At 62.2% G+C, this 24,194-nt stretch overlaps 1 protein-coding gene across 2 annotated transcripts in view; it reads left to right on the top strand.

Moving 5' to 3' along the window:
* The window catches only part of KCNH2 (potassium voltage-gated channel subfamily H member 2), a gene marked incomplete at both ends in the record, with an annotated part of 32,660 nt that extends 10,060 nt beyond the window's left edge, over window positions 1-22,600 (top strand). The window contains 13 exons of one of the 2 annotated variants that reach the window (XM_082845975.1): window positions 8,306-8,470; window positions 9,814-10,257; window positions 10,851-11,062; window positions 15,437-15,865; window positions 16,364-16,751; window positions 17,080-17,279; window positions 17,767-18,019; window positions 19,012-19,205; window positions 19,451-19,550; window positions 20,185-20,457; window positions 20,533-20,719; window positions 21,054-21,231; window positions 22,472-22,600. In XM_082845975.1, coding sequence (XP_082702101.1) covers window positions 8,306-8,470; window positions 9,814-10,257; window positions 10,851-11,062; window positions 15,437-15,865; window positions 16,364-16,751; window positions 17,080-17,279; window positions 17,767-18,019; window positions 19,012-19,205; window positions 19,451-19,550; window positions 20,185-20,457; window positions 20,533-20,719; window positions 21,054-21,231; window positions 22,472-22,600 — 3,152 coding nt within the window. Of the gene's footprint in view, window positions 1-8,305; window positions 8,471-9,813; window positions 10,258-10,850; window positions 11,063-12,800; window positions 12,909-15,436; window positions 15,866-16,363; window positions 16,752-17,079; window positions 17,280-17,766; window positions 18,020-19,011; window positions 19,206-19,450; window positions 19,551-20,184; window positions 20,458-20,532; window positions 20,720-21,053; window positions 21,232-22,471 lie in introns of those variants that run through there. The other variant, XM_082845976.1, reaches the window with a different exon arrangement.
* Window positions 22,601-24,194: the final 1,594 nt, after the last annotated feature.

Below are 24,194 nucleotides of genomic sequence, written 5' to 3'. Positions count from 1 at the left end.
TGGACTCACGTGAGGATGTCTTTGGGATTTCCCCCCAGGAGTGGAACTGCTGGATCCCAGGGTATGTGGACACTTAATTCAACTAAGTACTGTCCGGCTGTGCCTGAGCAGGGCTGCATCTGTTGCCACCCTCCTGAGCAGAGCACGGGATTCCCCTGCAATCCTGCCACACGTGGCATTATCCACCTTTCTCATTTTTGCAAGTTTAATAGGTGGAAGTGATACCTTTCTGCTTTAATCTGCATTTCTTTGATTTCACGCGAGTCCGAACATCGTGTAGGCAGCCGTTCAGGCTTCTTTCCCGTGAATTCCGTGCTCATATCCTTTGCTCACTTTTCCATGAAGCTGCTGTCTTTCGTTCTTGTTGATCTGCAAGAGTGGCTTATTGATTCTAGAAACACAAATGCATACAGTTAAATATCCACTGTGTATGCTGGATACTAATCCCCGTTGAATCAAGAGTTCGTAAATATCTGCTCCCCTTCAGTCGTCTGTCAAATTTATCCAACAAAAATTCTTAACTTTGATACAAACAAATACATGGCTGTTTAGCTTGCTTCATGCTTTTGCAGTTTTGTTTGAGAAACCCTTCGCCGTCCTGAGGTTGCAGAGGTCTACATTTTCTTCTGTTACCTTAATTGTTTTACCTTTCTCAGTTGGGTCTTTAATCCATCCTGACCCTGCCTTTGTCTGTGGTGTCAAACAGGGATCAAGGTGTGTTTTTCTCTGTTTACTGAGCCGATTTTCCCAACACATCTAGTAAACAGCCTGTTCTTCTCCGTTGACTTGTGGGGCTACCTTTACCCCTGGTTAATTTGCCGTATATCCATGCGTCTGTCTTGGAGCTCTGTGTTCTGTTCCAACTATTTGTCTGTTCCTGCATCAAAACCATATTAAAAACATACGGCAGTTAGTATGTCTCAGTATCTGGAAAGGCAAATCTTCCCTCTCTGCTCTTCTTTTGAAAGGTTGACACACATATTTGTGGACCTCTCTTCTCCTTTGCAAACTCTAGAGAAGGTTTATCAAGTTCCTGGGAAGAAAAACCCCACCAGAATCTTGACTGGAACTAGATTGGTTTTATGGGTTAATTTGGGGAGAATTGACATCTTTCTAATATTTGTCCCATCTGAGAGTCTGTAGTGTCTCTCCATGTATCAGATGGTTTCTGCATCCTTTATTAGTTTAAGGTTTTCTTTTTTCTCCCCCATAGAGACCTTGTGCATTCTTGGTCACTTCCTAGACACTTCATAGTTTTTTTTTTTTTTTTTTTTTGGCCATGCCATGCGGCATGTGGGATCTTAGTTTCCCGACCAGGGACTGAACCTGTGCCCTCTGCGTTGGGAGTATGGAGTCTTAACCACTGGACCACCAGGGAAGTCCCCACTTCATAGTGTTTGTTGCTATTATGAAAGAGATCTTATTTATTTATTTTATTTTATTTTATTTTTTTGCGGCACGCGGGCCTTTGTTGTGGCCTCTCCCGTTGCGGAGCACAGGCTCTAGACGCGCAGGCTCAGCGGCCACGGCTCACGGGCCCAGCCGCTCCGCGGCATGTGGGATCTTCCCAGACCGGGGCACGAACCCGTGTCCCCTGCATCGGCAGGCGGACTCCCAACCACTGCGCCACCAGGGAAGCCCGAAGGAGATCTTATTTCTGACTACCTACTCTAATAGCCTTCTGCTGGTGGAGAGGGGGCTGATCTTGTATCTGGCAGCCTCACTGGATGAAGTCTCTCATGAGCTAGTTCTAATTGTTTATCTGTTGATTTTATTGGTTCTCTAGGGAGATGATCCTATCATCTGCGAATAACGCTGGTTTTCTCTGTGTATGTTTGGGTCATTGCCATATGCGTTGACGTTGGAACGTTCCATCTGCCTTTTCAGCAGGCTTTCACATGCACTTGTATTTATTTGCTGGAGTCCTGTGAGGTGGGTGAGTCAGGGAGGGATTGCAAGTTTCGGATTAATGATTGAGAAGCTGCGGCCGACTGGGTGACCGATGGGACAGGCCCTCTGGGGTACGCCAGGAGCCAAGATGGGAGCGGCACTCTAGAAGCTTGCGGGGCCCTGGAGGAGGGCAGGGACCCCCGCTGTCCCCTAGCGGACCTCGGCCCTTTGTGCCCTTGCTGCCCGTGGCCGGCTGTGTGAGGGTCACAGAGAAGAGGGCTGGTAGGGGTCTGAGGCTCAGAGATACCCCAGCCCCCTTGCCCGTATTCCTGGGCCGTCAGCCTCCGTGTTCCGTGCCGTTGACTAGATTGAATAGTGCTTCAGCAGAAGACGCCACCTCATTCCTCTGAGGGTTCTGACTGCTGTCCAGACTCAGGGTGGGTTTGAAACGGGCCAATCCTGTCCTGAAAGGGTAGTCAGTCAGTGCCCCTGGATCTGAAAGGGAGCTTAAAGCGTGGGGAGATGGCCCTGTCCCCATCTGCCATCCGGGCAGGTCCCTGCCCCAGTCCATGATCGACTGGACACCTGTTCACCCAGTTTGTCCCGTGAAGCCAGCCCAACGCTGGCCTCAGGCCTCCGGCTCTGGGCAGAGGGGGAAAGCTCCCCCAGAAGCCAGTGTACAGTTAGCTCTCTCATTAGGAGCCAGTGTTAGAGGAGTTTTCAGCGAGAGACGTCCCTGTGGCCAGATGGAGCTGCCGAGAAAATCTTTGTAGAGCGGGTCCTTCGGGGGCCTAGAGGGACGGGAGGAGTTGGAAGGAAGCGGGGTGGGGCCGTGGGGAGTGGGAGGGCCTGTGAAGCTGGGGTGCACTGGAGGGGGCACTGGGGCCAGCCTGCGTGTCCGGGGATGGGAGGCTAAGTGTGGAGGCCTCAGGGAGGTGGGGAGTGCGACGGTGCCGTAAGAGAAGCTTTCCCCGAATAAACATGGCCTCGTTTCACCTTCCCGGGGCTGTGACTCCCAGTGTACAGACTGTGAGGCTGCAGCCCCGAAGGAGGTCGAGTAGGGCTGAGCCCCAGAGCTTTTCTAGAAAGAGCTCTTCTCCCGAGGCCATCACAGTGGCCCCTGGGAAAGGGAGCACAGACAGGCCACATGCAGTGGGTTTGGGCGGGCACCTGGATGACCCACAGAGGCCCTGAGGCCCTCCGTATGGCCCTGTACATCTCTGGGAAGGTGTTAGGCTGGAGGGGCTCGTGGAGGGTCTGTCTGGAGATGCTCCTTCTGTGTGAGCTGGGGTCTGGATCGGGGCTCCCCAGCCCCAGCCCTGAAGCGAGTATTCCTGGGGAAGTCTGTCCCACTCAGCTCCTGGAGCCATGGGGATAGGATTGGCCTCTCTTTCTCTCTCACACACGGACACACACACGAACATACACGTGCACACTCATTCACTGGCTGGCCTCTCAGGCTCCCCCGCTCTGTCCCCTGGGCCTGTAGTGTCCCTGGCCTTCCTTAGGTCCCCACTGCCCGAGAGAGCGACGTTAGCGACACGGTGGCCCCTGGCCAGGAGCAGCTCCTGCTGCATCTTCCTGTCGCCGCCACCAGGCTAAATATAACCTGACACTGCACAGCCCTGGGCCGCCGCCGTTGGAGACAGCCTCTGCCTGGGGGCGGACAGGCCGACTGGAGCCCCAGCCTCCTGCCCCAGCAGGGCAGGACAGCGACCGGGGCGCGGACGGCTGCTTCCCCGAGGTCACCTTCCCTGCAAGGACCCGGCACCCCGCCTCGTTACAGCTCTGAATGCTTCCACAAGGCCATCTGTCATCTCATCTGGTACCCAGAGTACGAGTCACTTGTCCCTGCATTACCCACAGGGAGTCAAGCTCAGAGAGGTGGCTGACCTGCCCACAGTCACACAGCGATTGCCCAGGTCTCCTGAGGGTCGGGGCAGATCAGCTCGGCTCAGCTCCCCAGGACCCCTCTCTCTGCCAACTCATCCCGGACTCCAAACTGGGGGTCCTGTTGACTCCCCGGCTCCGTGAGGGAGCCTGTCTTGTTCATGAGGTCCTGAACGCTTCACGTGCGTGTGCTCGGTGAATACTCCAGGGGGATGAAGAGCCCCCTGCAAAGGAGCTCGATGACACCTAGTGTGCAGACGAGCCACTAGAGATTCTGACCTGGGGAGCTTGTCCAAGGACACTCAGGTCACCCGCAGGCCTTCCTTTCCCCACCTGCCCAGTGCTGCCCCAAGAGATAAGGCCTGCCCCCGCGAAAGCCCACGGCGGCTCCTGCCTGGAGACCAGCCAGGGGTTCCCAGAGGTGGGCAGCTGGGTTTGGGACCGTGGGTGGGTTGGGATGCAGGGCAGGGACGGTGCCCCAGGTGCACTGTCGGGTGTAGGTTGGCACCAGGTGAAAGCAAGCCAGCGTTGCGTTCTGATGAAGATGCTCCCTTCCCCGGGGTCAGGAGGAACTGGACCTGCTGCACCTGGAAGGTAGCCAGACCTGGTCCCCTGGGGCCCTCCCACTGCCCCCCTGCCCCTTCCTCAGTGGCCTGTGGTGAGCTGCATGACCTCTGCGGCCCTTAGGATCCGAGGCGCAGAGGAGCCTGTCCTTGTGTGGGGCTGTCAATCCATGACCCCCTCTCCTCTCCCGGTCTTCATTCTCACAGGGCCCGGGGTGCCCCAAGCCCAGGAGGCAGGCCGAGGCTGGGTGCCCGGATGTCTTCAGCTGGGGCTGGGGTCGTGGGGGGGGGGGTGAGGGGTGTGGGGGGGTGTGAGTCGGGTGTTCTTCAGCAGCAGCCACGTGAGCCAGGCTGGCCCAAGGGCCCTCTCCCTCTCCTCCTTCTCCAGTTACCAAGATGTCCCTTGGGGGACTTCCCTGGCGGTCCAGTGGTTAAGACTCCGCGCTTCCATTGCAGGGAGCGCAGGCTCAGTCCCTGGTCAGGGAAACTAAGATCCCGAAAGCTGCGCAGCGTGGCAAAAAAAAAAAAAACCCGCAAATAAACAGAAGCAAAAACAAACAAAAAAACCTCCCTTGGGCCCTCCGGCTTCAGTGTTCTGTCATTCATCCCTCCAGCCCAGTGGGGCATGGTCATCGTCTTGTATTGCAGATGAACTCCCTGGGGCCGGAAGGGGGCAGGTGACTCGCCCAAAGTCATTCTGATGCAATGAGCAAAGGCCACTTAACTCCATAGCCTGTGCCCCGCCCTTTCGCGCCCGGGAGCCCCACAGCCGTTCTGCGGGCCGGGCAGGGGCCCTCCGCTCCCCGTTCCCTCCTTCCCCGGGCGCTCCAGACTCCGGCTGTCTCGGGAGCGCGGGCCGCTCCTGCCACAGAGCGGCTCTCGGCGGAACTGCAGCCTCCGCCAGCTCTGGGCTCAAGTCAGCCTCTGCTCCGCGGAGCTGCTCTGGGGGGGTGGGGCGGGGCGGAGGCAGGAGAGGAACAGAGGGATGAGCGGGGACTGGGGTACGTAGGAGCAGGGCTCATGGGGGGCGAGGCACTGGTCCCGGCGTGCGGTGCCAGCCCAGGGCTCCGGGGGAGGCGGCCCAGACACTGACTCTGAACATTTCTTCTCTGCTGAGAAGTTGTGTGAAGGTCACAGCCCCGTCGCCTGCAGGCCGCGATGTGCGGCTGCTCAGTTCTGGCTGTCCCTGTGCCCCACCCCTGGCCTGCTGACCTCCAGCTGCCCTCAGGGACCGCCCCCCCCCCCCCCGCCAGAATTCCAGCCAGTGATGGGATGGGGTCCCCTGGCAGGTCTGGCTGAAGAGCTAGGGGTGGGTGATACGGCAGCTCACGGAAGACCCAGCCAGCCAGGCAGGATGGGCGGGAGGCAGAGCCTCTCGGAGCCCTGGCTGACCTGGGGCTACCTGCTTTCCTTCCTTTCGTGGCCCCTCGAAAATAGTAGCTGGAGCCTAACACCCCGCCTCCCCCCAGCCATCAGGCAGGGCTCCACTTCACATTTTCGGTATAACAAGGGCTTTTACAGGGTTATTTGAAAGGAAAAATTCCTTGAATGTCTACCAAGGGAGAGGACCAAGGGGGCTCCGTGTGTGAGTGTGTGTCTGTGTCCAAGGGCCGGGAGTGGGCCTGTGCTGTAAGGGGGCTTATATCTGGAGTTTCTGCGGCCTGGCGTGAGGGGGGGCACAATTTGGGATGTCAGGGTCCTGGGCTGTCCAGGCTGCAGAATGCAGTTCTGGCCTCTCTTGCTGAGAAGCTGGAACTGAAGTGGGCACGGGGTGTTGAGGCCTCAAGTTCAGAATCCTGAGGCCGTGCCCTGGGGGCAGGATCCCCAGGCCATCCTGCAGGGTTGGGCTCATCAGGGTTCCAGACTCTGGACTTATGTGAGACGAGTTTCCCAGCGAGGAACCAAGACCAGGGGCCTGGATCGCTGGGCTCCCAGGGGGTGGGTGTTGGGGGGGGGGGTCTCCAGGGCTACGGTTTCCTGGTCTCTGGCCTCTCCTTAGTCCCTATGAGGGCCGGTCCCTGTTCAGGCTGCTGCCGGCCATCACCATATTAGGGCATAAACTCTAGGCGGGCTGTCTAGGTGCCAGACGGTCTCCAGCTGGGCCCGGCCTCCTGCAGCTCCCAACACCACGGCAGTGTTTCAGCCGGGCCATGTCAGAGGCTGGAGGTCAGGGGACAGGAGCAGCTACTGGAAAGAGACCCTGAAAGAGCCTCCCAGTTCAGGTCCCGTGGGCCAAGCCATGAGGGCCTGGGACGCGGTGAGTGCAAGGGCGTTGGGGTAGGGCAGAGAATTCTTGGCCAGCCCCTGCCCTGGCCCAGCTCCCCTCATCCCAGTGCCATCCTGTTTCCGTTGGTTTCAGAGGATCTCCTTCCACCAGATTAATCCCACAGCAGTTAGAATTGCTCCCCTGCCGCTCCCTCTCGGCCCTGTCCCTATAGCAATCGCCCCGGAGCCCGGCCAGCATCTCCTAGGAATCAGGCCCTTTACGCCTGGCCTTCTCAGGTCTGTGGAGGACCTGCGGCTGCACTTCCCAGGGCTGGCCCACAGGGCTCATTGGCCATCGGCCCCTCCAGCTGGTTGGCCTTGACTCAGTTCACCCCAGCCATGTCCTCTCCACCAGCCCTGATCCTTGACTCCTCCCCCGCCGTTAGCCCCACCCCATCACCAACACCACTGGCCAGCGCCTGCTCCCTGGTGCGTTGTTCTGGGTGCTAGGCCCTTCAGAGGGGACACAGAATCTGGTGAGTTAGGACCCGGCAGTTCAGAGAAGACCGATGAGCACCAGGAAAGAAGTCTCTGCCCTGGGAAGAGAAGATGAGGAACATGCTTGGTCCCCATCAGGTCGCGCCTTCTTGTTGCATCAAGGAGGGCTTCCTGGAGGCGGGGGTTCTGAGCTGGGCCTTAGGCAGAGCCTGAGAGCGCACCAGGGTCTCTTTCAGAAATCAGCAGAGAGGAGGGTGTGGGGGCCGTGCGCTGGTCAAAGGCAGAGGCGGAACAGGTACATTGGCCTGGTGAACTGACAGCAGCTGGAATAGGGGGCCTGGTGGCCAGAGAGAGACATTGGGAGGGGAAAAAAAAATCAAGAACAGAGAAAAAGACGAGAGACAGATGAAAGATCTCGAAGCAGCGCCTCTCAACTCTGGTGAAGGATCTGTTTTGTTTCTAACGTGTCACAGACCAATATTTGTGTGAAATACAAAAATCACATGCTTGGGTATTGCGGCAATGCCCATTGCTGTAAAGGTTTTGAAGCTCTAGCTCTCAAGTTCTGAACTTATCTTCTTGTGGATGACACAACAGTTGGGTGGGTACGAACGAAGAGGAGCAAAGACAGACAGAGAGACAGAGGGTGATGGCTAACCTGTCTCTAGTGTTCGGCGCACGCCAGGCACTGCCCTAGGTAGCTGGCACGTGTTGACTTATTCAATCTTTACAACTCATGAGGAACGAATTATCATCGTTCCCATTTTATAGATGAGGAAAATGAGGCACAGGGAGGTTAAAAACGTAAGAAAAATGCATCAATGACAAGGCAGCAGAGCTGGGATCTGAACCCTGAGATCCTGGGCTTAAAGTCTGTGGGCTTAACCTCCAGGCTGCACTGCCTTGCATGAGGAAAAGCAAAGATAGAGTGCGAGAGGATAGGGAAAAAGGTGAGACAACCCAGGAAGAAAGGAGCAGAAGGCAGTGTGAGGAGAATGCACATCGGGAGACAGGGCTGGAGAACCAAGGCAAGCAGAGAGGGAAAGGGAGAGCTTTGAAAGCAGAAAGCTGGAGCGGCCAGATTAGGGAAGCAGCTCTGGCCGGCAGGTGGCAGGAGGAGGGGGTGGGGCAGGAGGCAATGGCGAGAAGGGGCAGGACTGTGTGTGGGAGCCGTGGGGGAGGCAGAAGTAGACAGGCCCCTTCAGGTTTCGGGGGCCCATTCTGCCTGGTCGCACAGTGGCCGTGTCTCCGCTTTGCAGGGAGCTGCTTCCTGTGCCTGGTAGATGTGGTGCCCGTGAAGAACGAAGATGGGGCTGTCATCATGTTCATCCTTAACTTTGAGGTGGTGATGGAGAAGGACATGGTGGGGTCCCCAGACCGTGACACCAATCACCGTGCCCCTCCCACCAGCTGGCTGGCCCCCGGTAAGTGCAGCTGTGTTCTTGGGCTGGCGCAGGAATACACGGTTTCCCTTCCCTGGGGCCGTGAGGCTGCCCAAGGGCAATGCTCTGTAGGAAGGGATGCGGAGGGGATCCCTTCAGGGATGGGGGAGAGAACACGGAGGACACGGCCGGTCCCCTCCAGCTCAGCATGGACAGATGCGGTGGAGTGACTGAGCCCAGATTCACAGGTCCCTGGGGCAGGAGCATGGCTGGTTTCATAGCCTTACCCGCTTGGGGTCCCACCACAGCATCCCCTGGGAGTGATCCTCTCTCCAGCCCCAGGGATGGGGGATTCACCCTTCCCAGATGGCCCTGGCCACTTCGGGGCAGCCCCCTCTGCTCATGGGAAGGCCCCGTCTCTCATGGACTCAACTCTGTGAAGTTTCTCTCTCTGGTCCTTGTTCCCGGACGGGTCAGCTCCCTGCCGTGGCCTTGGCTACTTGAGAAGAGGATGTGAGGGGACTCCTCCCTGTGGCTGGAGGCGTGGAGGCCTCACCTCATCCCCCCATGACTCAAAGGCTCAGACACCTCCTCCTCCCCCTGCGTGGCCTTTTTGGGTTTAATTTTTTTTTTTCTTTTTTGCCGTACGCGGGCCTCTCACTGCTGTGGCCTCTCCCGTTGCGGAGCACAGGCTCCGGACGCGCAGGCTCAGCGGCCATGGCTCACGGGCCCAGCCGCTCCGCGGCACGTGGGATCTTCCCGGACCGGGGCACGAACCCGTGTCCCCTGCGTCGGCAGGCGGGCTCTCAACCACTGCGCCACCAGGGAAGCCCCACTTGGGTTTAATTTTAAATGTTCCCTCAGAGTCATGGCGAAAGAAACCACCTCTTGGTTTCTCAAGCTCTAAAGTGGCAGCATTAGTAACACTGGCCCCACCTGTTCCATGGGTACCACCTCCAAGGTGGCAGGGTACGGCGGGAACCCGTGGCATCACTCCTCCATGTGGATGCAGGCCCTGCCATTTACTGTGTGACCTCCAGCCAATCACATAACTCACTGACGCCTAAATTTCCTCAAGTCTAAAATGGAGGTAATGGTACCCAATGGGTGCAGTGGTGAGAGCCACAGGTGGTTTACGTAGAGACTACCGGTGATGTGAGGCTCAAGAAATGGTGCTTTATTATTGGCGGAGTCTTAGATACGACTGCACTCTAGACTTTTTCTGGAGACTTGAGTTCTGTGCAGTAGGAGTGGGGGTGGAGGGGTGCCGGCGGCTCTCGGGGCTCCCACTTTCCCTCCTCTCTCCCCTTGGTGACTGGGGTGCAGCTGCTAGGCCTGGCCCTCTCCCGGGCTGCTGACGCCACGCACCTCCCCTCTCCCCGCAGGCCGCGCCAAGACCTTCCGCTTGAAGCTGCCCGCGCTGCTGGCCTTGACCGCCCGGGATTCGTCGGTGCGGCCGGGTAGCGCAGGCGGCGCCGGTGCCCCGGGGGCCGTGGTGGTGGACATGGACCTGACGCCCGCGGCGCCCAGCAGCGAGTCGTTGGCCCTGGACGAGGTGACGGCCATGGACAACCACGTGGCGGGGCTCGGGCCGGTGGAGGAGCGGCGCGCTCTGGTGGGCCCGGGCTCGCCGCCCGCCTGCGCGCCCGGCCCGCACCCGTCGCCCCGGGCGCACAGCCTCAACCCTGACGCCTCGGCCTCCAGCTGCAGCCTGGCCCGGACGCGCTCCCGAGAGAGCTGCGCCAGCGTGCGCCGCGCCTCCTCGGCCGACGACATCGAGGCCATGCGCGCTGGGGCGCTGCCCCCGCCGCCGCGCCACGCCAGCACCGGTGAGGGTCGGCCCCACCCCTGCAGGAACTGCCCGGCTGCGTCCTCCGCCGCGGGCCTGTCCATTCCAGGCCCTCAGCTTCCTCCCTCTCCGCCCTGTCCTGTGTGCCTGGGAGATGGAAATCTTATTAAGCGCTTACTTAATCCCATTAAGTAGCCTTTTATTCCATTAAACGTGCATTCATCCCGTTGCATTCTTCCACTCTCAGAGCAGGTGCTGGCCCCGAGGAGCTGGCTCTCCCAGGCTGGCCTGGAGCGGGGATGCCCACGGGAGTCGGGAAGGCGGGAGAGGCATCTGGGTCCCTGCCACCACCTGGGCCTCTGGCAGGCTCCCAGTGCCTGCTGAACAAACCCGTATAGAGGCTCTTTCCCCTTTGTCATCTCATAGCTGCGTCAGGTGTGCTTCCTTACCGTGGGGAGGAGCCTGCCCTCACTTGTTTCTCAGGGACTCCACTCCTGTTTCCTGAGCTGGCCTCAGTGAACCCCACGGCCTGGCTCCTGCAGGGCCCATCTCCACCTCAGCTCTGTGTCGTTGACCTGACGGCCTTTGCCCCTGCCTGCCTGCCACCCTGACCCCCTTTCCCCTCCACCCCAGGGGCCATGCACCCCCTGCGCAGCGGCCTGCTTAACTCCACATCAGATTCGGACCTCGTGCGCTACCGCACCATTAGCAAGATTCCCCAAATCACCCTCAACTTTGTGGACCTCAAGGGCGACCCCTTCCTGGCTTCGCCCACCAGCGACCGGGAGATCATAGCCCCCAAGATAAAGGAGCGGACCCATAATGTCACTGAGAAGGTCACCCAGGTAGGTGTCCAGCTCGCTGGCTCTCCGCTCACGTGGGAGGAGCTTGGAGGGAGTGGAGTGGGAGTGGACTGTGGTCAAAAGGGGGGGTGGAGGGGTGCAGTCAGTGAGGGCCTCCTGAAGGTGGCGGACGTGCCGGCTGGGGGTGAGGGTGGCGTTTCAGAGCTGGGACGAGAGAGATCCTGGAGCAAGGGAGACTGGAGGGGGTGCCCACGGGAGGGGCAGATACAGAGGACAGGTGGATGGGGCTCAGGGAGGACAGGGCAGTTGAGGCTGGGTACCTGGCAGGGTGAGGGTGGGTGGGAGAAGGTGGCCACGGGGCACAACAGAGTCCTGGGCGCAAACCAACGGGAGGTTTCCCGTTAGAAGGGGCCACAGAGGTCAAGGTTGGGGGTCCTGATTCTTCTAGGCCAATGTGATGAGCCAGGCAGAGGGTGGGAACCCGGTGCTAGGGCCAGGGTGGCCTTGAGGTGCCCACCCCTGTCCCCAGACCATGGGAGAGGAGAGTTTTCCTTCCCAAGTCGGGAGGGGAGGGTATGGAGTTGGGCGCACAGATACAAGAGGGGTCAAGTCCCCGAATTCCAGACCAGAGAAGATTGCCAGCCCCGGGGGGGGGGCACTGCCCAACACTGCCCAGTGGCAGGGCCAGCCTGGTCTCCTGCCCCCTCTTGGCAGCAAGCCAGCCCCACTGCCCAGTCCATCCCAGCTCCTTCCCGTCCTGGCCTGGGGGTGGGGCGGGGGAAGGTCAGGACTGAGAAGCCGGGGACGGAGGGGGCTCCCGGGCCACACCTGGCTCGCCTCAGTCCCACTGCCCTCTCCAGCTCCTTCGAGCTCCCTGAGCCGCCCGAGTGAGGGAGCTGTCCGCGCACTGCCGTGGGCCTCCTCAGCCCTCCTCCTGGCCCCGCTCCGCTGCCGCCTTGGCTCTCTGGGTCCCTGCCAGGTCTCCGGCCCCTTGGCCTTGACTCCAGAACGTTCCCCCCGACCCTAGGCCCCATATCTGGCTGCCTCGGCCTCACCCCCTCCCACGTCTGCCTCTCTCGTCCTCACCTGGAGCCCTGCCGGCTGCCCTGCCCCTGTGCCCACAGCGTGTGCTGTCGTGTTGTGGTCTGTGCACGCCAGCGTGAGCCTGTGCTCCTGGCTCTTTGGTGGCCGGCCGGTCGCTCCATCTCTGGGTGTCTGTCTGACTCTGGCTGGCTGGGCACTGGACCGGCGGGGCGGGGGTGTCGGGGAGACCATTAATCTGCGGTGACAGGCCGGGCTGCCGGGGGGAGGGGGAGGGGCACGGGCCGCGGGAGTGGCTGCAGCGGGAGCCCGGAGCAGCGGGCCGCGGGGGAGGGGGCCTCTGGCCGGCGGGCGGGGCGCGGGAGCCCGGTGCCGGCGGGGCGGGGGTGGGGACTTGGGAGGAGGAGGGGCCGGCTGGAGGAGCCGAGGTTCCTACCGCGGTGCCCTGCCGCTGCTGGGCTGGCAGCGGGCAGAGCGCAGCACCCTGGCAGCGCGGCCGGCACCAGGGGGCCATGGGCGGCCTGAGCCAGGCGGGCTGCTGTCCGCGCTCACTGCCAGGGTGACCCCAGCCCCGAGGCCTAGCCCCAGTGACCCTGGCTTCGTGCCAGAGGCGGCCCTGGGAGCCAGGCCGCCAGCGGCTGGGGCGCAGCCTGGGCCGAGGCTGCTGTTGAGGTGCAGGTGAGGCGCTGGCTGGGCCCTTGGGCCCCGGGCAGGCAAGCTGGGGGGAGCCAAGTCCTCCATGGCGGCCCCAGCGGGGAAGGCGAGCAGGACAGGGGCTCTGCAGCCCAGGGCCCAGAAAGGCCGGGTGAGGCGGGCCGTGCGCATCTCCAGCCTGGTGGCCCAGGAGGTAGGTGACCGCCCCAGCCCCTCCCCCTCCCTCCGGGGCGGGGGCACCGAGATGGATGCGGCCCAGAGGGCCCTGGCTCCAGGCCGGGAGAGGGCTTCTGAGATGCAGGATGGTTTGGGAGCCCTGGGATCTGTGGCCCCGCGCGGCCCATTCCTGGCTCCGGCTTGCTCGCTCTGCTCCAGACCCGCTGGGCCTAGGTGGACAGTGTTTTTCTTGCCAGCGCTTCCCTTCTCCTTGGGCTTCCGTGGCCCAGCCTTCTAGCTCCAAACGCAGAAGGAGGAGAGGGGAGAACAGGAGCGAAGTGGGTGCGCGGAGGGGATGGCGGGGAGACGGGGGAGGAGAGGATGGCTTCCACCCCCACCCCACCTCCCCCAGCCAGCGGGCAGCAGCTGGGCCTGGCACAGAGGCGCAGGGGCTCCACCCCTCCAGCACTCTGTGTGTTGTGAGTGGACCCTGCGGCGGGCGAGGGAGGCGTGGGCTGCTTCAGGGGTCTAGGTTGGGGGGCTGGGACCCGAGGAGGCTGGGGTCAGAGGCCACTGGATGAGTGGTGAGGGCAGGCTGAGCCGGGTACCGGGTCCACCTCTTCTGGGGCAGCCTGAGGTGCTGGTGGCTACGCTGTGGTCCCCCAGGCTGCCGACTCTATAGGCACCTCCTGGGAGCCACGTCTCCAGCCCCGGGGGGCTTCTGGCAGAGAGCCAGAAGCCAGCTCAGGGAGGATGGCCGGGGGAGTTGGAAGTGGCTCACGGTGGGTCTGAGAATCCCACCCCTGTCGCCACCACCAGCACCTAAACTCTCTGCCGTGGCTCCTGTGACCCTCCCAGCTGGGGAACAGGTGTGGGAGGGGATTCTTCCCAGCGACAGGTGAGGCCCCGGGATTTGGCTTAAATGAGCTTCAGTATTCTGTGTGACAACAGGTTATGTAACAGGGGAGGTTAGATACCGGCAAGGCCGTGTGGCGAGCTGGTGGCTGCAGAGCTGAGCAGCCCGGCCGGCCCCCACAAGAGGAGGGCTGCGGGGCCAGGCCTCGTGCGCTGGCCTTGCCCCGGCATGTGTGCTTGTGTCCTGGGCGGTGCTGGTCCTGCTGTGGGCGGACTCAGGTAGGGGGCAGGATCCCATCTGTCAGGTGTGGTTCAGCACCGCCTCCGGGGGCCTGGCCTCTCAGGTGTGGTGAGGAGCCCCATCCGGGAGCCTTCTCCTGCCTCCTTGTCTCTGAGGGCCCTTTGCAGTCCCCACTTGACCCCTGAAAGTTCACCGCCCGTGTTTTCTGCCTTAAGGAGCAAGGGGCTCGTGCTGAAGGCAGGGCAGAAGCGGGGGCCTAGAAGCCACGTGCCCCTTCTCCTGCCCCAGGCCCCAGCTGCCCACCCCACCCATCCTGTGCCTCTGGAGCCCCTGTGGCCAAACCCCTAACTATGGTCCATCTTAACTTCCGGTTACTTCCACTAAGGAGAGGCTCTCCACACAGTCCATCTGGTGAGGGTGGTTCCAGGGGGTCCCCAGCTTGAATATGAATGGGAGTCTGCGGCTCCACCCACCACGGCCCTTCCCAGCACAGAGGCCTGAGGATGCGGGGCCCTGGCGCTTAGCACTGCTCCCGCAGGGCCGGCAACCTTGGCTCTCAAGGGGGCGGGTGAGGCCTTGGGTTTGGCTGCCCAGGGATGGCAGGGCCAGGCTGGGAGAGTTTGGGGATTCTGAGGGGCAGGAGGAGACCGCAGGGGGACAGACAGAGGCTCCTGGGACAGCGCGAGAAAGCTGGTCTCAGCTCTCCTAGTTTGGCTTGGGGAGAAAGAGGGGTGTGACTTGCTGCCACCTGGTCTGGATGGCTTGCCTGCCTCTGCCTGGGTGATGAAGGGGCAGGACAGGAGGTGAGCCGGTGCGGGGCTGGGTGGTCACTTCTGAATGGCTGCCCTGGGCCAGGGTGAGGAGGGAGGGGGCGTGAGTGTCATGGTCTCTCTTTCCGGGATGCCAAAGGGCCTGAGGCTGGGTGGCTGGTATCCTTGGGCCAGAGGCATGAGGGGACATTTAGGCCCTCAGTCCCTGGGCCACCAGCAATGGGACTTGTAAGGAGCTGCAGTGACCACCACCATTTACATCGCTCAGGCCGGAAGCTGTAGTCCTTAGAGCATTATTTGGACAGAGACTGTAGTATATGTGGGACACGCGCGCGCGCGTGTGTGTGTGTGTGTGTGTGTGTGGTGTTTGGGGGGGTGGGTAAGATCTCACGGTGGGAGTTATATCCATAGTTATCGGTCTGTACTGCTGGTGGGGAGCAGTACTTGTGGGTGTTACTGCTTGGTGCCCTGGACTCAGCCAGCCAGGAGGTCCCGTGCCACGTGGGGAAGGAACTCTGGTGAGTGGCCGTGTCCGCTTGTCTGAGGTGGGCTTCCCCGCTTACTCTGCGTGGCCTCTTCTCTGGAGGGCCCAGCAGAGATGCTAGCTGCTCCTACCCTGGAGGGCCCCACGGTCTGTCCTCCCTGCCCAGACCCTGGCTGGGCATCATACCCTCACCTGCACCTTCCCCGCCGGCTCAGGTCCTGTCGCTGGGGGCCGATGTGCTGCCGGAGTACAAGCTGCAGGCGCCGCGCATTCACCGCTGGACCATCCTGCACTACAGCCCCTTCAAGGCCGTGTGGGACTGGCTCATCCTGCTGCTGGTCATCTACACGGCAGTCTTCACGCCCTACTCGGCCGCCTTCCTGCTGAAGGAGACGGAAGAGGGTCCCCCGGCCCCCGACTGTGGCTATGCCTGCCAGCCGCTGGCTGTGGTGGACCTCATCGTGGACATCATGTTCATCGTGGACATCCTCATCAACTTCCGCACCACCTACGTCAATGCCAACGAGGAGGTGGTCAGCCACCCCGGCCGCATTGCCGTGCACTACTTCAAGGGCTGGTTCCTCATCGACATGGTGGCCGCCATCCCCTTTGACTTGCTTATCTTCGGCTCTGGCTCTGAAGAGGTGGGTTGGCAAGGAGGCAGGGGCAAGGGGAGGGCAGCGGGTGGTGGGGTGAAGGGGTGGGTGGGGACAGAGGGAGGGTGGCAGACGCATGGCAGAGCCCCAGCTAACCCGCACCTGCTCCCCTTTCCATGTGAGCCACTCCCCAGCTGGAGCGGTCCAGAGGGCTCCCCTTTTCCTAATGTGTCTGTGTCCAAAGTGGCCACATGGAAGTGCCCTGGAAGCTAGTGGGAGCTCTGGCCGGGCACCTGAGGGGGGGTGCACCTTTCCGAGCCCCACTTTCCTCATTCTGGCCCTGGGAACCGTGAGCCCTTTGTCACAGAGCTGGCACGAAGGTGAATGGGCTCCGTGCTGCGCCCGGCGAGTGGGAGGCGCTTTTATTTTGAGGAGGTTCCGGGGAGAGCTCCTCGGGGATCTCGCCTCCGATGCCCCGCGAGAGCTGCAGCGCCCCCGCTCCTCGTTTGCCCCCCTCCCCCACTGAATATCCGCCGACCCCCCTAGCTGATCGGGCTGCTGAAGACGGCACGGCTGCTGCGGCTGGTGCGCGTGGCACGGAAGCTGGACCGCTACTCCGAGTACGGGGCGGCCGTGCTTTTCCTGCTCATGTGCACCTTTGCGCTCATCGCGCACTGGCTGGCCTGCATCTGGTACGCCATCGGCAACATGGAGCAGCCGCACATGGACTCCCGCATCGGCTGGCTCCACAACCTGGGCGATCAGATCGGCAAGCCCTACAACAGCAGCGGCCTGGGCGGGCCCTCGATCAAGGACAAGTACGTCACCGCCCTCTACTTCACCTTCAGCAGCCTCACCAGCGTGGGCTTTGGCAACGTCTCGCCCAACACCAACTCGGAGAAGATCTTCTCCATCTGTGTCATGCTCATCGGCTGTGAGTGCACCCCTGGGGCAGGCGCGGGGGCTAGCCAGGGGCCCGGGGTCTGGGAAGGGCCCGAGACAGAGGAGAGGGTGGGTGTTAGAGGAGCCAGAGCGGGGCCCTGGGCCTTAGAGACCCCAGGGGCCTCCACATGGCATGTTTGGGGCTGGGACACCAGGGCAGAGGCGCAGGGCAGAGCCGAGGGGTGTGTGTGCCTGGGCTTTTGTGTTTGTGCATCTCGCGTGTGTGCTTACAATGAGACGTGACTGCATGTGCTGCTGACCCGGTGCAGGGGCGGGCGGGGCCCCTCAGACGCTGACGGCCCCGCTCACCCCGCCCCCAGCCCTCATGTACGCCAGCATCTTCGGCAACGTGTCGGCCATCATCCAGCGGCTGTACTCGGGCACGGCCCGCTACCACACGCAGATGCTCCGGGTGCGTGAGTTCATCCGCTTCCACCAGATCCCCAACCCGCTGCGCCAGCGCCTCGAGGAGTATTTCCAGCACGCCTGGTCCTACACCAATGGCATCGACATGAATGCGGTGAGGCCACTGGGCTTGGCCTCTGGTTGATGGTGGGCTGGAGGGAGCCGCGTGATGGTAGGGACTCCTCCTGATGTAGCGGGCACGTCTCAGACCCCCCGAGTCACCCTCCCCCGTGGTTCAGGTGGTCCCAGTTAGCGCCAGGCGGGACCCTGAGAGGAACGTTGCCCTCCTTTTGCCCATGGAGCTCGTTCACTGGGTGAGCGGTCGCTTTGGGGCAGGTGCTAGACCAGGCTCTGGGTGATGGTGTTTAATCCCTACGACAGCCCCAGGCAGGAGCTGGTCTCCGAGCCTCACGCGTAGAACGCGGAGGTTAGAGCAGTGAGGCGTCGTCCCCAAGGGTGCGTGGCTGGAAGGGGTGCAGCTGGAGTGGGCACCCAGGTCCTTCTCCTGATACCGGACGCCCTGGTGCTCCCCGCTGGATCTCCGGGTGGGGGTGGGAGTGGGGTCCTGGGAGAGGGCATGCTGAGCTGCCCCCTGCCTCCAGGTGCTGAAGGGCTTCCCCGAGTGCCTACAGGCCGACATCTGCCTGCACCTGAATCGCTCGCTGCTGCAGCACTGCAAGCCCTTCCGAGGGGCCACCAAGGGCTGCCTGCGGGCCCTGGCCATGAAGTTCAAGACGACGCACGCGCCGCCAGGGGACACGCTGGTGCACGCCGGGGACCTGCTCACCGCCCTCTACTTCATCTCCCGGGGCTCCATCGAGATCCTGCGGGGCGACATTGTCGTGGCCATCCTGGGTACGGCAGGGACCGAGGCCTGGAGGGGTCCCACCCAGCCCGTTAAGGACACAGCCCTAGGGGCTGTGGCCCCGGGACTACCCACAGGGACCTTGGGCTCCTTTAACTCACCCAAGCTCAGGCCTTCCAAGGGGTCGGTGGAAAGGACTCTGGGGGTTTCCAGATTCTGCTTCCCTTCAGGGTCTCCTCACGGGCAGTGACCCTCTTGTTCCTTAAAACAGGACCAAATCCAGATGCTCCAGGGTAGACAGTGGAGGGAGGTTGTGCAGCCTCAGGCAGTACAACCAAGCCTTCGCCTCCAAAGCAAAGGGAGTCCTGCCGCTCTTCCCCTCACACTCCTTCTTCTCTGCCCTACCTGTGCACGTGGGCAGGTGTACCTGGGCACTGGGACTCCCTGCCCTCTGCCTGTCCTTCCTTTGGCCCTGGACACCTCAGGGCAGATGTGCCAAAGGGGGGGGTCTTTATAGATTTTTTATTTCTCAGTTCGGCATAAACGCATGCTTATGCCACAAACACCCCCAAACACAACTGAAACCAAAGTTTTGCTAAACAACGGTCGCCTTAACTACATTCTGGTGTTTCCTGTTCTATGCTGTGCTAAGCTGTGCTATCCTGTTTTCTTTCAGTAAACAGAATGCTGGTCTTGATTCACTACTGTGTTTGATCTGTAGTTTGAAGAACATTGTTTATGGGGGTGCAGTGTTTGGCCAGGAGGGTGTTTGGGACGCGGGCTTTGGGGGGTACCAGAGGAGTTAGAACCCAAGGAGGAAGCCAGGGCCACGGGCAGCTGCTGGCTGGCCCGCACGCCCCGCCTTTGCGAGCTGGGGGAGGATGGGCTGGTTGATACTTCCCTGGCCCTGGGGGCTGGGGCCCGGCAGTCTGTGACCAGACTGAGGGGAGGTGCCCGGCCAGGGTGAGAATGCCTGGAAGTCAGGTGCCTGCTGCCTCTGCTGCCGCCCCAGGGGCTGAGCCCCCCTCTCGGTGGCCTCCAGGGAAGAATGACATCTTCGGAGAGCCTCTGAACCTGTATGCGCGCCCTGGGAAGTCCAACGGGGACGTGCGGGCCCTCACCTACTGTGACCTGCACAAGATCCACCGGGATGACCTGCTGGAGGTGCTGGACATGTACCCCGAGTTCTCCGACCACTTCTGGTCCAGCCTGGAGATCACCTTCAACCTGCGGGATGTGAGTGGGCCGCGCTGCATGCTGGGTGGCTGCGCCTTCGCCGTGTGACCTGCTCTCTGGGCTTGTTTCCCTGTCTGTCAAATGGTGTCTGGGTCAGACCAGGTTGTGAACGGCCCAGCCTCAGCCCCGGTCCTGGGGCAGAGCTCGCACCCCCAACCCCACCCTCTCTGTTCGGCAGGGGGTCTGGCCGGGACCGGGCAGGCTGGGTGGGCGCGGAAGGGCCCTGACACCGTTCTCGGTTCCAGACCAACATGATCCCCGGCTCTCCCGGCAGCGCGGAGCTGGAGGGCGGCTTCCACCGGCAACGCAAACGCAAGCTGTCCTTCCGCAGGCGCACTGACAGGGGTGAGGCGGGGGGAGGGGAGGGGGCGGGGTCCAGGTGAGCCGGGAGGCGGGTGGGGGGCGGGGTCTAGACGAGGCGGGGCTGAGGGCGGAGCGCGGGGTCCGGCGGGTCTGCTCCCCCCAGGCTACACAGACCTTCCGGTCCTACCTTCAGTGTCCCGCCCCCCACCCCATCACCCCATCCTTTCAGGCCCACTTGAAATGTCGCCTCCTCCAGGAAGCCCTCTTCCACCCTCCAAGGCAGGGCCGTGCCTAAGTTTCTTTGGTCCTCACAGGGCTGGTGTCCTGGTGGGCACTGCTTTGAACTGATGAGGGGAGGAAACACAGGACAAAGGAGGGCAAGGAGGCCAGCACGGGGGCTGAGGGCCCGGGGTCCCAGAGAGCCCCTCCCAGCAGTGCCACTGCCCGTGCTTGGGCAGCCAGTGGTCACAGACGACCTGGTCCCGCCCTCGAGTTCTCAGTCCTCTTGAAAGTGGGGGAAAGAGAGCAGAAGAAACAACTGGGGACAAACCAGGGCGTCCAGCCATAGTCGTCTCCCAGACCTGCTCCAGTCCCCTCCCCTCCCCTCCCCTCCCCTCCCCTCCCCTCCCTTCTGTGCCTCCTGCCTGCTCTGAGGCCCCTTCTCTGTTTCCCACAGACCCGGAACAGCCAGGGGAGGTGTCGGCCTTGGGGCCGAGCCGGGCGGGGGCAGGGCTGAGTGGCCGGGGCCGGCAGGGGGGGCCGTGGGGGGAGAGCCTGTCCAGCGGCCCCTCCAGCCCTGAGAGCAGTGAGGATGAGGGCCCAGGCCGCAGCTCCAGCCCCCTCCGCCTGGTGCCCTTCTCCAGCCCCAGGCCCCCCGGAGAGCCGCCGGGTGGGGACCCCCTGACTGAGGATGGAGAGAAGAGCAGCGACACTTGTAACCCACTGTCAGGTAGGGCGAGGGCCCCCTGGGCAGGCGGGCGGGGCGTGGCCTCTGTCCCAGCCTCAACCAGCTCTCTGGCTCCAGGCGCCTTCTCAGGAGTGTCCAACATCTTCAGCTTCTGGGGGGACAGCCGGGGCCGCCAGTACCAGGAGCTGCCTCGCTGCCCTGCCCCCGCCCCCAGCCTCCTCAACATCCCTCTTTCCAGCCCTGGCCGCCGGCCCCGGGGCGATGTGGAGAGCAGGTTGGATGCCCTCCAGAGGCAGCTCAACAGGTGAGGGTGGTCCCTGGGATCAGCCTGGGCCCGGCTGTGTGTGTCCAGGGGCGCGGGCTAGTAGGGGTGGGGCATGGGCATACTGCAGTGTGGCCTGTGGGTTTCGGGCAGTGTTGTAGGGTGAAGTGGGTGTCTGCTCTGTCTAGGCCTGTCCACGTGTCCAGCAGCTTGACCCTCTCCTTGTGTTCAGAGCCGAGCCAGGGGCTGCCACACCTAGAATGAAGAGTGGACCTGGGGTTGACCAGTTGGCTGTCCAGAGGGTGGTCCTGAAGTTGCAGTCACTGGTGTCTCCACTTCCCTGAGACCCAGGGCGTCCTCCTCCTTCTCGCCCCAGGCTGGAGACCCGGCTGAGTGCAGACATGGCCACTGTCCTGCAGCTGCTGCAGAGGCAGGTGACGCTGGTCCCGCCTGCCTACAGTGCTGTGACCACCCCGGGGCCTGGCCCCACCTCCACCTCCCCTCTGCTGCCCGTCAGCCCCATCCCCACCCTCGCCCTGGACTCGCTTTCTCAGGTAAGTTCCAAGCACCCCAGCCCTGCCTCTTCTGCACCGATTCCACCCCAGACCGGCTTTGCTGCCCTGTCTGCTTGGCCTTGGGCCCCAGCTGCCTCCCACCCTGTTCCTGCTCTCATCCCAGGCTGTAATCCTGGAGGAGGGCTGCCCTAGGAGCTGCGAGCACAGAGCACAGCAGGAGAGGCCCCAACTAAGCCCCCAGACAGCTGGGCCAAGGAAGCCAGCAGGCCGAGTGGCATTCGCTCCCCTAGTGTCACCTGAATGGCCATATCTACTCAGGGTGCCTGTGTCATGGCTGTGGGTGGAGGGACTGTTGAGCCAGGGGCCTGGCGGTGGGTGCTGGGTGCCAGCGTGCCCTTGGGATAGGGTCCCAAGCCCCTGCTGCGACTGATACCCGCTGGGTCAGGTTCTGCTGCCAACCGTTGACTCTCATGCTCGGCGCTTTGCGGGGTTGTCCTGAAGGCTCTGGCTAAGCCCCAGGGTAGCACTTCGGGCCCGCATCTCTCCCCTCCTGCCAGAGATGGGCCTCTGTTGCCCTTTGTCCTCTCCTAAGTGGACACGTGTGTTCCTGGCCTCCTGACGGGACAGCTGTGTCTGGGTCTCAAGAATGGGGCTCCTCTGGCGACAAGAGGTGGCCTGGGATCTGCTCCCCCCTCCCTCTGGCATCTGCTCTCCCCTCCCTCTGGCATCTGCTCCTGTTTGCAGACACCAGGGCCCACGTCAGCCAATGTGCCAGTCTCCCTTCACAGCCTCCTCCGCAGGGATCTCACAGCAGACTCGTCAGCACCCACAAAGCCCCCCCTGCCGGCCCTGGTACTCTGCCTGGCCTTCCGAGGCCTGGCCGCCCGCCTGCCTCTGTTTCTAGGTCCCTGAGTTCTAGATTGGAGGAAAGAACCCTGTCTCTCTCTCTGTACAGCTTCTGCGCCAGCTCAGGGCCCCTTATTCTGGATTGGGTTTGAATCCAGCGGCCATGTTCCCTGGGGAGGGGAACGGCTGTGGCCTCAGGCTCTCCCCGAGTCAGGCAGAAGCTCCCGAGGCCCCCAGATGCCCGGTCTGGCTCTTGCCCACCCAGAGCGCGTTTCTCCCCGAGCCGGTAGGAGTCGTGCTCTGTCTGCCTTGACCCTTCTCCTGTGCCCTCCAGGCCTCTTCTGTCTGTCACCAGGGTCTCCTGACCCTCTCTATCCTCTGACCCTCCCCTGCCCCTTGGCTTCTAGCTTCTCACACTCCGGTCTCTTTGCAGGTTTCCCAGTTCATGGCGTGCGAGGAGCTACCCCAAGACGGCCCTGCTCGACGCCTCTCCCTGCCGGGCCAGCTGGGGGCCCTCACCTCCCAGCCCCTGCACAGACACGGCTCAGACCCGGGAAGTTAGTGGGGCTGACCAGTGTGGACACATGGCTCACCCAGGGTTCAGTGCGCTGCCTGGGCCCCTCCTGTGGAGGCCCTGCCCGGGAGGCCCTGGCCGCTGACGGGAGAGGAATAGGAAGGCACAGCTCCTCCTCCAGCCCTTGGGACCATCTCCTCCTGCGGTCCCCTGGGCCCCGTTGCGGGGGGGAGGGGCAGGGACAGGGCCGGGCAGTAGATGGGGGTCTGTGGTCCCCTCACTGCCCTGGGGGCAGTAGCCGGTCTAACTGCCGGAGGCACCCGGCCCTGGGCCTCAGGCACCTCAAGGACTTTTCTGCTATTTACTGCTCTTATTGTTAAGGATAATAATTAAGGATCATATGAATAATTAATGAAGATGCTGATGACTATGAATAATAAATCATTATCCTGAGGAGACTCCAGGGGTGCTGGGAGGGTGCCGCCATCAGCACGCTGTACCCCATGTTCGCGTTCATAGTGGCCGGTGCACTGGCCTCTCTGAGGGAATCCAGGCCGATCTGTCTGTGCACAGGGCCTGCAGGGGCAGCTCCGACGTCTGGGTGTGGAGTCTGTGCCGTCGGGGTGCTCCCTCGGGGCTGACACAAGTCACCTCCAGGACCTCTGGCCTCCGGAGGGCCTTGCTTCCATGTGGTCCTGGATTCAGGATGGCAGAGAGCCACCTGGACTCTCTTACGTATAGAGATTGTCCTAATGGGATGCCAGGCCTGGGGTCCCGCCCCTCGGGGTCATGGTGGCTTGCTGGGTGGCACACTGGCCCCCAGAACTGGCCCCAGGCTGACTGCTGGCGGCTGTACTCTTCCCTCACACAGCTCGTGAGCCCAGCCCGTACTGACTTTAACCTGGGGCTGTATTTGGCCAAGCCCCCAACTTGGCCTTCTCTTGACCTTGACTCAGACTCACGCGGATCCTATATAATTGGCCCCCCACAGCAAAGCAACTCGGGGCACGCTGGTTTTCTCAACCCTGACCAGAGCCCCCGCCCCCTGGTGTCTGGCTCCAGACGGGCCTCACCTCCGTCACCTCCATCACTTGGTCGCCTGTGATCCCCGACCAGCGGAGCTGCCTGAAGAGGGCGGAAGTTTCAGGCAGCTCATTCCCAGTATCGGAGGGGCAAGTCAGAACAGATGTCCTGGGGCCAGTGAAGGGCGGTGGCCGTGTGCGTCCGTGTGCACGTGCCATTCTGGTCTTGCGCGAACACCCAGCATCTCAGAGGAGCTGCCGCGCAGTGGTCGTGGTAGGGCGGCTGCCAGCCAGCAGGAGGGGCCGATGGGCAACAGTGCTGCCCAAGGCCTCCAGGGTCGCTTAGTCCTGTAATCCCTGACCCTCCGAGGTGGGTGTGTTAGCCTTGCTTTGAACAGAGCCCATTACTGCCCGTGCCCGGGATGGGGAGGGGGTTGGCAGGAGACCCTGGTCTCTGAGCCACCTGGAGGGTGCTCTGTTTCCAGAGCAGGTAGGAGAGAAGTTCCTGGTGGTTCTGCAGCAGGGCCTTGGCTCCCCTACCAGAGGGTGGGACCAGGGAGGGGTCCCTGTGAGTTCAGCGTGCCCTGGGGGACAGGGCACGGAAGATAGGCGCGGGGAAT

This window comes from Leucopleurus acutus, assembly GCF_964270905.1.
Source record: "Leucopleurus acutus genome assembly, chromosome: 9".
Classification (NCBI taxonomy): domain Eukaryota; kingdom Metazoa; phylum Chordata; class Mammalia; order Artiodactyla; family Delphinidae; genus Leucopleurus; species Leucopleurus acutus.
The sequence above is the reverse complement of the archived record's forward strand: the minus strand, read 5'-3'. Positions and strand labels throughout refer to the sequence as shown.